This window comes from Pan paniscus, chromosome 17, assembly GCF_029289425.2.
Source record: "Pan paniscus chromosome 17, NHGRI_mPanPan1-v2.0_pri, whole genome shotgun sequence".
Lineage (NCBI taxonomy): Eukaryota > Metazoa > Chordata > Mammalia > Primates > Hominidae > Pan > Pan paniscus.
Genome location: NC_073266.2, coordinates 34,584,281 through 34,598,718, shown reverse-complemented (window position 1 = coordinate 34,598,718; position 14,438 = coordinate 34,584,281). Strand labels below are relative to the sequence as shown.

Below are 14,438 nucleotides of genomic sequence, written 5' to 3'. Positions count from 1 at the left end.
CCTTGTCCCATGGTCCCTTTCTCCATCTTCACAACCAAGAGCAAAGCATCTTCAAATCTGTCTCCGCTTCCACGGCCACATAGTCTCCCTCTGCCTCCTTCTTAAAAGAACACTTGTGATTACATTTAGAGCCCACCCAGATAATCCGAGACAATCTCCCACCTTAAGATCCTTAATGTAATCACATCTGCAAAGTCATCTTTTCCACATAAGGTAACATCCTCAGTTTCCTGAGATTAGAGTGTGGCCCCATCTGGAGCCTCTATTCCACTAACTACGACCACCCACACTAACACCATTGTTAATCGAGTACTTACTCTGTGCCAGGCATTATTTTATGATAGGCACCATCATTATCTCCATTTTACAGATGAAGCAGTTGAGGCACAGAAAGCTTTAGTAATTTAGTAAAGTCATATAGACAGAGAAGTGGTAGAAAGAGCATTCAAATCTAGGTCTGTTCAACTGGAAAGCTGTCACTCATTCACGGAACACCCTGTTGCCTCTCACATTTTCCAACTGACTGTGTGCGTCTGTGTTCTGGTTTGAATTAAAGGAACCTAAAAACTCTCATGGTCAACACAAAATGGAAAGTTTCCCAGAAACTGCACATGTCCCTTCTCTAGCTGTACTTGTAGATATTTCTTCCACAAAGAGCATAGCTAATTAACTGGTTAAGTGGTAACAAGTAGCAGTTTGCTTCCCCAGTGAAATACCAGTGGAAGCCCCCCTAAGTAGTCTGACATCAGGCTACGGTTGAAGAACATGAAGGGCCAACTGAGTTCAGGCAAAGTGCTATGGAAACAGTAATCACAGAGCAGGTCCAGGAAAATAATGCCTGTTTAAAAGGACAATGGAAATGAAACAGAAATGTAAGGCCCAGCTACTTTCTCTGTAGAGAAAGTGAGAAAGGCTGAAAACTCCTGTAGACATAAGGCTTGTAGAAGAAAGCTTGAGAATAAAGAATACAGCACAAAGGGAAGTACTTTCAGTTTAATTTAAGGGAAAAATACACTCAGGGCTGACTATTGGAGATCAGAAGGCAAATGAACTGGCAGGCAGTGAGAAATTAAGGATTTAAAAAATGATCCTTATACATTTTTAAGAATAAACTTTTTCTTTTACTCTAAGGAGGCAGTAAATCACGTGGAAAATAGAAAGAACTGGTCCCTGGAGTCAAACAGACTGAGGGTCCCATTCCTTAATATCAGCATCATACATGACAACTTGAGCCTCAGTTCTTTCATTTACAAAATGGGAACAACAACACGAAGATTAAGGAAATTATATGAACCACCTTAGCACAGTACTTTGCAGGAATGAGTAGCATAAAAAATCATTGCATCTGGTTTCTGCAACCTCAGCAAGACAAAAGGTAATACAGCTTGTTAAAGAGTCCAGCTAGCTACTTGTGCATTCAGAGAGAATTCACTCTGTGCCAGGCATGGTGCTGGATCACGGGCCACAACTATGAATAAGAGACCAGCTATGTTCTTTCATGAAACGATCTAGTGGAAGAGTCAAACAAGAAAACAGGCAATCCTACCTAAGATAGAAGAAGCATGATAAGGAAATGATGGGTGCTATGAGAGCATATTGGGAGAGGGTACCTCACTTAAACTTGGCCAGTCAGAGAAGGTTTCCGGGAGGAAACATTATCTTAGATGAGACTGGAAAGTTGGGAAGAGGTTAAGTAGGGAAGAGAGGAGTTTGGCAGGGGTGGGGGGTGAGGGATGGAGGGGGTTGTAGGCAGGCAGAAGAGACAAAGGAGGAAGCAGCTCATGCAAAGGTCCTGGGCAAGAGAACATGGCACTGCTAAGAAAGAGAAAAGCAGACCAGTATGGCTGAAATGCAGAGTGGACAGAGGGAGTGTTAGGAAATGAGATTGTGAAGGAAAAAGGTCCCCAGCTACATCATACTCTCTAAGTCATGTTAAAAAGTTTGGACTTTATCCCAAGGGTAAAGAGGAACCAGTGAAGGATTTTTAAGCAGAAGATTTAATGATTTTATCTGTATTTTAGAAAGATCATTTGGGCTATAATGTGCAGGATGAACTGGATTGAGGAGAAACTAGAGGCAGGAAGACCACTAGGAGATATTTACAATAGTCTAGCTGAGAAATGATGGAGGTTTAACTGGGATCGTGGCAAAAGGAATGGCGAGAAGTGGATAGAAATAAGATTTGGTGTTTTTTTTTTTTTTTCCACTCATTCATTCATTCAACTAACTTATATGAGTCTGCCTTAGAGGAGAGACACGAGGGTGAGATAGAGAGAGGTATCAAGATTGGCCCCATGTTTCAGGGTTAAGAAAATGCATAGATAGTGGTGCCATTTACAGGGGTAGGAAACATGGGGTAGCAGGCTCTTGGGAAGATACTGAGTGCAGTTTTTGACATGATAGGTTTTTGTGTCATGCCTTTATTTTTGTAACCTCGATATCTTTGTGTACCCCAACCTGTGAGAATAGATGAGGTCATATTAACAGTAATAACCAAGTCCAGTGATACTTTAGTTCTCTCTCATCTTTGTTCCTCACCCAGTTAATTCTGATTGTCCACAAGGATGAGCTTCACGTGTATTTGGGAACAAATCTGTTTGCTGCCTTCTGTCAGGCCTTTTTGCAATGGTGCCAAGAACTTCTTATGACTGTGGGCCATCTGTACTGATGCTGCTGCCTCAGTCACCACTGTCCTCAGCTGGTACCTGCTCTGTGGCCTTTGATGTGTGTGTGTATATAGGGAAGGTGGGGGTGCTTCTTTCTCTAGATATTCTCTATTAATTAACTAACACAGAGCTAATATGTGAGTTTGTAAATAACACACGCCTTGCATTTGGCATTGCTAAAAATACCTTCAAGGGCTAACAACTTTGCATCTTATCTCCCAGCATGCATGGGTTGACCACTACAGACAAAAGATCATGAAGCTGATGCTGGCCAAAGAGCCTTGCACATTTTCACCCTCAAGTTGGTTTTATGTAGCAATTGCGGATAAAAAGCTCTGCTGGTATAAAAATCTTCTTATTGTACAAATGGCAGGAAATAGAAGACAACATCGTGGTGGTTACAAACATTTGTTTCCTAGTTTGTTTCTGCCAGCTTTAAATTGAACATAGATCAATCTATAGGTTCTGAATTAGTAATATTGGGGAGACATGAAATCAGAAAAATAGCAGAATTAAATAAGCATAACAGTGCACGGGGCAGCCCAGGATGCTCTGGAGCGATGAGGGGTGAGAGAGAAAGGAAGAAAAGAAGAAAACAAAATGAACACCTTTCAAATCCAAAACAATGCACCACGTTTGAGCCTCCAATATAGTTTTACAAAGACAGAATAGCCATGAAATCAAACATTTAAGTATAAATAGGTAACATATGTCTGTCTTATTGTTGTTAAAAATTAACTGTGATAGATTGAAATTCCATTCCACATTCCTACTTCTTGATGACTTAGTAAATTACAGGCATTTCAAGAGAAATGCCTAAAAATTTTAGGTGAACCATCGACGATATTTTGGGTGGAAGTAAGTTATATGTGGTAGCTAAATACTTGTGCTCAAGCTCTCAGCATCCTGTTTATACTTCTAGGAAAGACATATGAAATGTGAACAATTTCAAGGAATGAAATAAATGTTCTTCTTTATCTATAAAAGTCTGATTGTGGTGTTTAAAGGCTCCCATGAAACAAAAACACCTGTGCCCACAGCTCGTCTCCCATGCATAAAAACAGAATACAAAGATGAGACAGTAGGAATAGGAGGAACATTTTCTATTTCTCCAATATTTCCCACATGCTTTGGCTGTTTTTGAATAGACCTTCTGAAATATCTTTTGAGGTCACCTACTTTGTGAACCTTAAAGTCTCTGATTTTTCAGGTGACACGGCAGCAAGCCCAAATGTCTGAAAACATAAATCTTAGTTATATTTTCCATTTTTGTCATTTTGCTAGAAAAGAAAATATGATAATTTCTTCCCCAGCTTGCTAAGCCTTTGCTAGTTTCAGGAATTTCTGCTACCATCTGATGAAAATCAAAATCCCTGTATTAAACACCAAAAAGCTATATCACAAAAAGTGAAGCCATCCTAGTAAGTGCCTCATCACTTCTTGTTTTTGAGATAGAGTAACCAAGGTAGCAATAGAAGTCTCAGAGAGATCTGATGGTTTCTAATTCCATAAACTTAGTGGACAAGTACATTTTCCACATGAACCAAAATCATTGCCGCCATGGTGAATCAAAAAAGTAATAACAAAAATTCACATTACCAGCACGCTGTTATTTTAAAAATCCAATTTTACAAAATAAAACTCACCTAAACTGAAGCTGTGGAATAATTTTAGCAATTGAAAATTACTACCTTCTCTAGAATAACATGTACTTAGAAATGAAATGATTCAGAAATCAACATGATGTATGTATTCTGCTTTTCTTTGCAGCTTAGAGCAAATTCAACATCAATTTACACTATATCATACTAAATATATTCAACAATCAGTGGTTAAGTAATTTAGCCTGTCTTTGCTGCATCTAAATATTCTGCTGTTTAACTAAATTCACTCCATACTATAGATGATAAAAATATTAATATACACATTTCATTCTTATTAAAAAGCTGGATTTCTCCCTTAGCCCTGCAAGTACCATAAGCAACCAAATCAGAGGAAAAGGGTATGTTGGGGGTACTCTTTATAAAATTGTTCATCCCCAATTCACAGACATCATGAAACATGAAATTAACTCCAGCATGTTAAAAGAAAGATTATGGATTAGCACAGAAATCAAGCACAAAGAAACGATTTATTTTCCTTTCCATAGCCCAGAATTGCTATTAGCTTACCTTATTAGCTGGAATGCCAAACAGAATGTCTTTATGGAAAATTAAGTTCATTATTCATCTCAGCTTTGATTTGGTATAGTGCAGCTGAGAGCATTTAGCTTCTCTCTATGATTTGCCGATTCTAAGTGGTTGAGTGAGGCAGTAAACACAGGACTTGGGGGTGGGGGGAGAGTGGTTGGTCATAGCTCACAACTCAAGATTTGCAACTTTACATTTTCATTCATATAAAGATACTTAATGAAATAAAACCCTATAGCTGAAGAATAACACTTAAGTGAATACTTAGTGCAGATTTTTCAGCCTGTGCAATTTTGCATAGCAGTTGTACTTGTAGTGTCCGGCATGCTCACTGTCCCAGCAAAATCATATTGCTATCTTTCATTATCTCAGTAAATTCTGGGGTATTGATCACTTTGCAGCCCATATAGGGGGTAACGTATATTCTGTCAAATGGAAGTCCCCATCAGGGAACGATCCTTGCAGCTTGCTAAAAGAAGCATGCCTGATTGTCTGACTAGTGATGGAAAGACAGATGCCTTTTACAATGTTGAAGTGTGCACATGCACAAATTGGATAGAACATTCAGTCAGCTAACAAACAGAGAGATTTTAAGGAGTAAAATAACAATAGATTTCCATCCTTGAGATATCAAATTCTCTTTTAGAGAAAAATTAAGTAATACTTCTCAACAATTCATTCATTTTCTTCAAAAGAATTAAATGTGTTGTAGAAACCTCTCGGCAAACACTTTTCATTTTTTAAAAAATTGACTTCCATAGAGAAACATCCCAGAAAATCTTACTGAAAGTGTGGTGTGTGTGTGTGTGTGCGTGTGTGTGTGTCTCATTTCGGGATGGGGCAAAGGAACTGTTGCAGCGTCCTCTTCCAAGTATTTCACTTGATAAGTTTTAAGTGGGCAGCATTTACTAAAATCCAGCTTTACTGAGTGCAATCTGCAACCACATCAGCAAGATCACTTTTAGGTTATCAATAGACAAGGACAATATGACTAAGCAAGACAATTTCAGTTTAGAGCAAAGACTTACACCTTTCCTTTCTTCGTCACCATACAAAACCAAACCCTAAAACTTTCCTCTACTGAATTAATAAAAGCATGGGTGCATTTAATAAGAAATGATAAGGAAAATTATAATTAAATGATTGGTTTGTTTCAAAGTGTTAAGTACAGTGTCACCATATGACCCAGCAATCACGCTTTTAGGCATATACCAGGAGAAATGAAAACAAATGTCCACACAAACACTTGTACACAAATGTTCACAGCACCATTATTCACAATAGTCAAAAAGTGGAAACAACCCTTGTATCCACTAACTGATGAAAGGATTAAAAGTGTAGTATATCCATACAATAAAACATTATTTGGAATGAAAATAAATGAAATATTGATACCTGCTATAACATGGATAAATCTTAAAAATAGTATGATAATTGAAAGAGGCCAGTCTCAAAAGATCACTTATTATAATATTCTATTTATATGAAATGTCCAGAAAAGGCAGAATCTATAGGGACAGAAAAGTAGACTAGTGGTTGCCCTGGACCTGGGGTAGGGGGACCAGGAAGTGATTGCTAACAGGTACAGGATTCCTTATTGGAGTGAAGAAAATATTTTTATCTTAGATCTTGGTGATGGTTGCACAATTGTGAACACATTAAACCCATTAAATTGTCTACTTTAAATGGGTAAATAATATCACAATAAAATTTATTTTAACATGATGCATTACATTGATTTGTGAATGTTAAATTAACTTTACATCCCTAAGATAACATTTGCTTGCTCATGATATATGATCTTTTAAATATATTGATGTATTCAATTTGTTAAGGGCTTGCATGTCTATTTTATAAGGAAGATAGGTCAGTAAATTTCTTTTCTTGTAATATCTTTTTCTTGTTTTGGTATCAGGATAGCATTGGCCTAAGAGAATAAATCCTGTTTCTGAAAAAAAGAGATGTTATAAAATTATTAATTTGCCAAAAGAACATTGTCGTATGTTTATAATTATATGAATGAGTTTTATATAACACATTCTACACAAGGCAGATAGGGAGAGGTTGGGGAAGAGAAAGGATGACCCCAAATGTGGGATGCTCTTGAGGACTAGAAGGCTGCAGATGTATCTCAAGAACCACCTGTGCCGGTGTTTTATCATGGCTAATTTTCAGTAAGAAAACAAATCCCCAAATCTGCAAGAGTAAGAGCACCAGGAAAAAGAGCAGGACTAGGAAGAAGAGGAAGAAGAGAATAAAGATGAAGGGGAGGAAGTAAAAGAAAGAGGAAGAGGAAGACAGAGGAGAATAAGATGAGGGGGAGAGCTGTGTTTGATCAAGAGCATGAAAGGGCAGGCGATTCAGGGGAAGGTAGGATCACAAAACGTAATTATAGCAACATCCTACCAAATGATCCAGACGAGAATAAAGGAAGCCTAGAAAGAAACCAAAAGAATTGCACAATGAGGGTTTTGAAGTATTCCAATGAAAGAAACCTGTTTTAAACATGAGAGATGGGTTCACAATCAAGAAAGAACACAGGTAAGAGATAAGTGCCTACACAAAGTGCCCCAAAAGGGCTAAAGCCCAGAATGAAATGAGGTTTGTGAATTTTAAAAAGAGACAAGGGCCAGGCACGGTGGCTCACTTCTGTAATCCCAACATTTTGGGAAGCTGAGATGTTTGAGACCACCCTGGGCAACATAGTGGGACCCTGTCGCTACAGAAAATAAAAAAATTAACCAGGTAAAATTAGCATGCAAGTAGTCTCAGCTGATTAGGAAGCTGAGGTGGGAGGATCCTTTGAGCTCAGGTGTTTGAAGCTGCAGTGAGTCATGATCGTGCCATTGCACTCCAGCCTGGATGATGGAGCAAGGCCCCGTCCCAAAAAAAAAAAAAAAAAAAAAAAAAAAAAAAAAAAAAAGCTAAGGACAGTAAACACAAAAAAGACTTTTTAAAAGAGATGGCTTGGAATGAATAGAATGAGGAGAATCCCAAGGCTTGTTCCAGATGGTACAATGTGAACAGATGATAATGGAAGAGGAGGAAGAGGAGGAGGAGCAGTAGGGAGGAGGGAGGAGAAGGACAAATATCAAACTCTCACACTTTTATTTTTCTACTATTTTCTCTATCAGAGGACATGATCTTCAGATTTTAAAAGGGAGAAGACGCATGGTAAAGGGAAATTTGAACTCCAGCAAAACCTCTTCTATGCAGATGACTCACGCATTTATATTTTTGTTCCAGAACTCCTGTGTGAGAGTCAGGTACCTGCCAACTTCACTTAGATACTTCAAAGTGCTGCATACATAGCACCTTCAAAACCAAACTCTCCCGCCCCCATCTCCACCCCAGCAGTAAAAGTACTGGGCTCCTGTATAGTTCTGTACTTCAGTGAATGGAACAACTGTCTTCTACGCAGGTCAGAAACCTGGGTACTCTTTTTGGACACTTCCCTCTCCTGCCATATCACCAAGAGATATTGATTTGGAATCTCCGGAAACCACCCACTTACCCCAATATCACTGTCACCATCCTAGTCCCAGTAACCATTTTCTTGCACCTGGATATTATATTTGTCTTCTAACTGATTCTCCTCTTCCACTGTCCTTCTCCTTCCACTCCATCCAAAAGGATGTTTTCAGAGGGCAAAGTAGATATTAGCTTTCTTTGCTCCTCCCCCCAACACTAGCAAGGATATAAGGATTCAAATGTTAAACGTGACCTCTGGGGCCCTGTGACATGGTCCTGCATCTTTCCAGACTTATCTAGCACTATCTTGGTGATCCAGCCGTGCTAGATTCATTTCTCACCCTTTTGTTTCTTTCTGCCTTTGCATACGCTCTTCCCTCTACTTGAGGCATGATTCCCTTGGCTCATTGTCTAATTAAGTCTAGATTTTCTTCAGACCTCATCCCAGTCTTACTTCATAGGGCATGCTTTGCTGAACATCTCAAGTCAATATGCGATTATCTAATCTCTTCTGTAGGTATTGAGCCAAGTGATCATTTGGGATCAACTTTACTTATGAGCAGAAGGCTCAAAAGGTGCATGGGTCACTACACTCTTAGTATCTTCAAAGAGACTCACTTAAGGTTGAGTGTCTTTGTTAAATTCACTGTGGAAAGAACTGACTCTCTGCTAGCCACCCTTCTAATAGGATGAGTATGAGGGGTGCATTGCATGGAGGGAGGCAGGAAATAAACACTTTGAGATCAAGGACACTACAGAAGATCTCAGGTACTAGATGTATAGGGGAGTGCTAAGAAATACCAATTCCACATGCCCTAGACTCCATAGGGCCCTAGTCCAGTGGAAAGTTGAATTCTGCTATCATTTCTCCCAGTGAAGAAAGGGACAGCCCTGATTGCAGACATTTCACTGCCAGAGAACCAGGGCAGAGCTCCCAGAATAGTTCAACAGCAGCCCTTACCATGGTAGTAAACTGACATTCATTTGTGTGATTGATTTGAGAATGTTTATCTCACCACTAAACAATGGGAGCGCAAGAGCAGGAATCATATATGTTTCTGATCATCTTGTTATCCTTTGCCTCTACTCGGGGCCTAGTGATAGTAGGCATTTAATAAATATTTTTGAATGAATGAATGACAGAGCTCTTAAATTGCTGGGCTGTGCTGAGAGGGTAATGACAGCATTAACTGCGATTAGCAAAACACTTGAAACCAAGTGTTTTATATAGAGTGTTAGTACTAGTGGTCTTGTTTATAAATCTGACCTTTCTATATCTTTCTCTGGCCAATAACGCTGTGATGCCATTAAGGCATGAAGATTCAATATTAGTCAAATACATACATTCTGCTTAGAAAATTAGCATGTGGGATGTTGAGGCCAGGTGCAGTGGCTCACGTCTGTAATCCCAGCACTTTGGGAGGCTGAGGTGGGCAGATCACTTCAAGTTGGGAGTTCAAGACCAGCCTGGCCAACGTGGTGAAACTAACAATACAAAAATTAAAATACAAAAATCTCTACTAAAAATACAAATATTAGCCAGGCATTGTGGTGGCTGCTTGTAATCCCAGCTACTCGGGAGGCTGAGGCAGGAGAATCGCTTGAACCTAGTGAGGCAGAGGTTGCAGTGAGGTGAGATTGTGTCACTGCACTCTAGTCTGGGTGACAGAGCAAGACTCCATCTCAAAAAAAAAAAAAAAAATTAGCATGTGGGATGTTGATTTAAAATATTATAAGATCCATTAGATGAATGATTTAATTTTCCCAATGAAGACATTTTTCTTTTTAAAAAGAGGACACACCTAAAAATATTAAGCTCGAATTTTTGTGCTTGACAAATTATAACACAAAGAACTTTTGGTAGGGCCCCCAAAATCAACCTGGGCATTCTTAAAGTTTGTTAAAAGAAATGGCGGTGGCAAAACACTGAAGATAGACAAGACTTTTGAAGCTTTAAAGAAATATGTTCTGTATATTGTAGCATGATAGGCTTGACTTTATACCTCAGCATCATCCTAGAACAGGCTGTTAAATGGAAGGTCCGTGAGTGCTTAAAGAAGCAACCCACGTTCACAAAGAAGTAGTATGCTAAGCTGACTGTGCTTTATTTTTATTTTTTATTTTTGAAGATTAACTTTGTTGATAGGTAAACACACACACTGAGATTTCTTATAAAAAATCATCTTTATAGAAAAAAACAGGAGAAAAAGATTTCTAAATGGTAACAGGACTGGTTTTCACAGGCGCTGAATTTTCTCACTTCTCCTGGAATCGATTCCAAACAACAAAACAACAATACAACAAAATGAAAAGAAACACCCACAAATTACATTTTCAGCAAAACCAGCAGAAAATCCACAGACTCCAAAGTCAGAGTCAGGCAGAAAGCCGAGAAAAGTCTTAATACTGTGGTAGGTAAGTGGGAGGTATGAAGGGGTTCTAGATAGAGCAGAACTCAGAAATCTCTGTTGAATATCCACTCCCCAAAAGTAAGGGCCTTAATCCAAGAGGAAAGTGCTGCAGAAAAGACTGAAATTTATGCAGCAGGTGGAGGGTAAATGGCAAATCTCATTAGGGTCAGGAAAATTCTAAAAGTGTTACTGAAAGTGACGGCATCATTTGTGTTCCCATGTGACAGGCAGCCTGTGAAGTGATCCATGAAGTAATTGAGGAAGAACAGAACTAGGTTTGGTTCTGAGTCAGATGATGTGTGACTATATAGATGGATCATATTATGAAGAAACAATTGTAGCAGCAGCAAAGGAAGCCTTTGATGCTTGGAAAACTACTGCCCATCATTCCCTCTACAGGAACACTCTTTTGATTTCCTAGGAAAATTCAACTCATTCAAATAGGAGTAATATACAAGTAATACACATACAGATATGATAAGAAATATGGCCTATGACATGAATTTACCTATATAACAAAACTGCACAATATCCTGAACCAAAAATAAAAGTTTAAAAGTAAAAAAATAAAAGAAAAATGAAGAAGACCAGTCAGGAATTTCTTGTAAATAATGAAAACTCAACTGAAATATATGTTGTCACAAAAAAGATTAAAAGCATAACCCAACATTGTTATTAATTAAACCAATAATTAATGAAGCAGTTATAGCTATAAAAGAAGATCACAAAGCAGAATTGTAAGAACTCAGGGAAGAAATGAGAAGAAAACAGGAGGTTACTGGTAGACTGCTGGTGGATGTCAAATGGGAACTGGCGGAATTGAAGGAAAGGAAGGTAAAGGAAGGGACATAAAAGATAAAAAGTGAAAATGCAAGTAAATTATACAGAGGCAAAAAAGATAAAGAAGGATTAGAGAGAAAAGGACATGTAACGAATACGGCAAAGGAGAGCCATCATATGCATAGCTGTAATCTCAGAAGAAGAAAGCCAAAACAATGGAATAGAATAATTACTTTAAAATATAATTCAATAAAACTTTTCTAAAATAAAAAAGCCTTAAATCTACTTATGAAAAAGATATCCATTGTATCAGTGCAAAGTCATCTAGAATGATCAACCCAAAGACACATCCCAGAAAAATTTTTGAAAAGAATCCTTAAGGCAGTCAAGGAAAAAGATAAAAATCAGTTAAGGAAGAGAAAATGAGGTTGACATCAGATGTATCCACAGAAACATCTAACCTCAGCAAACAGTGGAGCAGGATCCATAAGATACCAAGTTAGAAGGCAGGAGTCAAAGATTTTCTCTCTAATAACGCTCCCCTTCAAGTATCAAGACTCAAGGAAAAAGACAGCTTTGAGCCTGCCAGGATTTGGGTAACACTGTTTCCTCATATTTTCTAGGGGAAGATTCTAAAGGAGGTGCTATAGACTAACATGAATCAACAGAGAAATGTCGGCAAAAGAACCTGTGGCCAGTGTTTAAATGATCCAACATGACAGGAAGTTCCTGTTGGCTACATATATATACCCTTTAAGAATTTTTTTCTATTCCCAATTTGTTATAATAATTTTTTTCCTAGATCATTAATGGCTGTTGAATATTTGGAAATACCTTTTGTGCATATATTGAGACAATCCTATGTGCTTTTTTTCCTTTAATCTTTAAGCGCTGAGAGTTACGTGAATATCTTTTCCAAAGTTAACCTTTCTTTTTGTTAATAAATAATTGTCATCTGGCCATGTTATTTTACATTATTTTTAATTATTTAATTGTATTTTTAAGTTTATTAAGAATTTTTATGTCAGATTCATGAAAGAAATTGCATTTAAATTTTTCTTTCTTAAATGGCCCTTGTCTGGTTTAAGTCTATATTAAATCCTGAAACTAGTTGGGCATTTATTTTTTGTTGTTGTTGTTGTTCTAATTTCTAGAAGAATTTGTATACGACAGGGATTACCTCTTCTTGCAGGTTTTATAAAATTAATAGGGTCTGGTCTTTTTCTGAGTAAATTTTAAACTAAAATTTTAAATTTTAATATGTCAGTTTCTTAAGTTGTTATGGATATATTCAAGGTTTCTGTTTTTACTGAGTTTTGAATGCTTTATTTTTCCAGGAAACCGAACACTTACATTTTCAAGGTACAGGTTGAGTATTCCTTATCTGAAATGCTTGGAACCAGAAAGGTTTTGAATTTCAGATTTTTTCGGATTTTAGAACACGGTCATGGGCCAAACGACATTTTGGTCAATAATGATCGGATGTAAGACAGTAGCCCCATAAGATTATAATACCATATTTTTATCTTTTCTATGTTTAGGCACACAAATACTTATCATTGTGTTTTAATTGCCTACAGTATTCAGCACAGTAACAGGCAGTAAGATTCTGTGATCTAGGAGCAATAGGCTATATCATAGTTGAGGGGTGTAGGAGGCTCTACTATCTAGGATGTGTCAGTAAACTCTATGATGTTCACACAACAACCAAGTTACCTTACAGTGCGTTTCTCTGAAGGTATTCCCGTCATTAAGTGATGCCTGGTTGTGTTTCCATCTTACTGGTTCAGCAACCCCAATCCAAAAATCTGAAATTCAAAATGCTCCCATGAGCATTTCCTTTGAGTGTCATGTTGGCTCTCAAAATGTTTTGGATTTTGGAGCATTTAGGATTTGAGATTTTCAAATTAGGCACACTCAACTTGCATTCTTATGAAGTTTGTTTCTGTTTTTGCTTATATGATAGATTTAATATCTACTGCGTATATATCCATGGCCCTTTTTTCATTTCTGTTAGTGTTTATCTTGTGCTTTCTTTTTTTCCCTCCTTGGTGACTTTACTCAGAGGTTTATTAATATTATCAGTCTTTCCAAAGAACAACAACAACACAAACTTGCTAACAGTGATTATGTCTGGGGGATTTCTATTATCTTCTTTATGTTCTTAGGTATTTTACAAAATGTCCCCAATAAATGTATATTAAGTTTATGAACCCCTCCCCCTAATAACACCTGTAACAAAGTAATACGCTTTTAAATAAAATTTTAAAATGTAGACTGGATAGGAGATTCATAACTGGTTGAATGACATTTCCTAAATGGTATCTAAATAATTTCATGAAAAAGAACAGGACAGTCTCTAGCGAGAAGCAGAGTCTTTCTTTCTAGCCCTATTCTGAACTTTTAAAAATTGCCAACTTCAACAATGAGATATTGGATACAATTATGAGTATTAAAATATCATACATACATTGGGGGGAAATATTTAAAATATTGGATCTCAGATTTAGCATTCCCCAATTTTGTTATTGTTTTGAAAACATTCTTTTTGATAATTCAAATGACACTTTTAGATGAGTGATTTAGAAACAAGTTGTTCTTTCCTCAAGATTCTACTGCCATTTTCTGGAAAATTATAGTAATAAATGAATAACTGTAAGATGACTACTAATGTAAGTGGAGCTCCCTAGAGTTAGGTAGTGCACGAGCTGCACATCAGTAACCAGTGGCCCTTGCCTAGAATACACTCATATCTATACAATAATATTTAATACAGATACATGTAATACTCTACATTGTGTTAAACCACCTGAGTGTGCAGTACAGTGTGGGGAAACCTATCAGTATGATTTCATGTGAAAAAATGGTCCTAGAAATTTTACCTGAGTGTGAGGCAGCATGACATGATTACCAGACAAGCT

The 14,438-nt window shown here is 37.5% G+C and overlaps 1 protein-coding gene across 29 annotated transcripts in view; it reads right to left on the bottom strand.

Moving 5' to 3' along the window:
• DLGAP1 (DLG associated protein 1) overlaps positions 1–14,438 on the bottom strand; it is a 961,850-nt gene that overhangs the window by 346,140 nt on the left and 601,272 nt on the right. For 2 of the 29 annotated variants that reach the window (XM_008971169.3, XM_057300488.1), the window contains exon 1: positions 4,838–7,735. The exons of 26 other annotated variants lie outside the window; for them this stretch is intronic. In XM_008971169.3, the coding sequence (XP_008969417.1) occupies positions 4,838–4,888 (51 nt within the window). In that variant the 5' untranslated portion in view covers positions 4,889–7,735. Of the gene's footprint in view, positions 1–4,837; positions 7,736–14,438 lie in introns of those variants that run through there. One more of the 29 variants, XM_034943995.2, reaches the window with a different exon arrangement.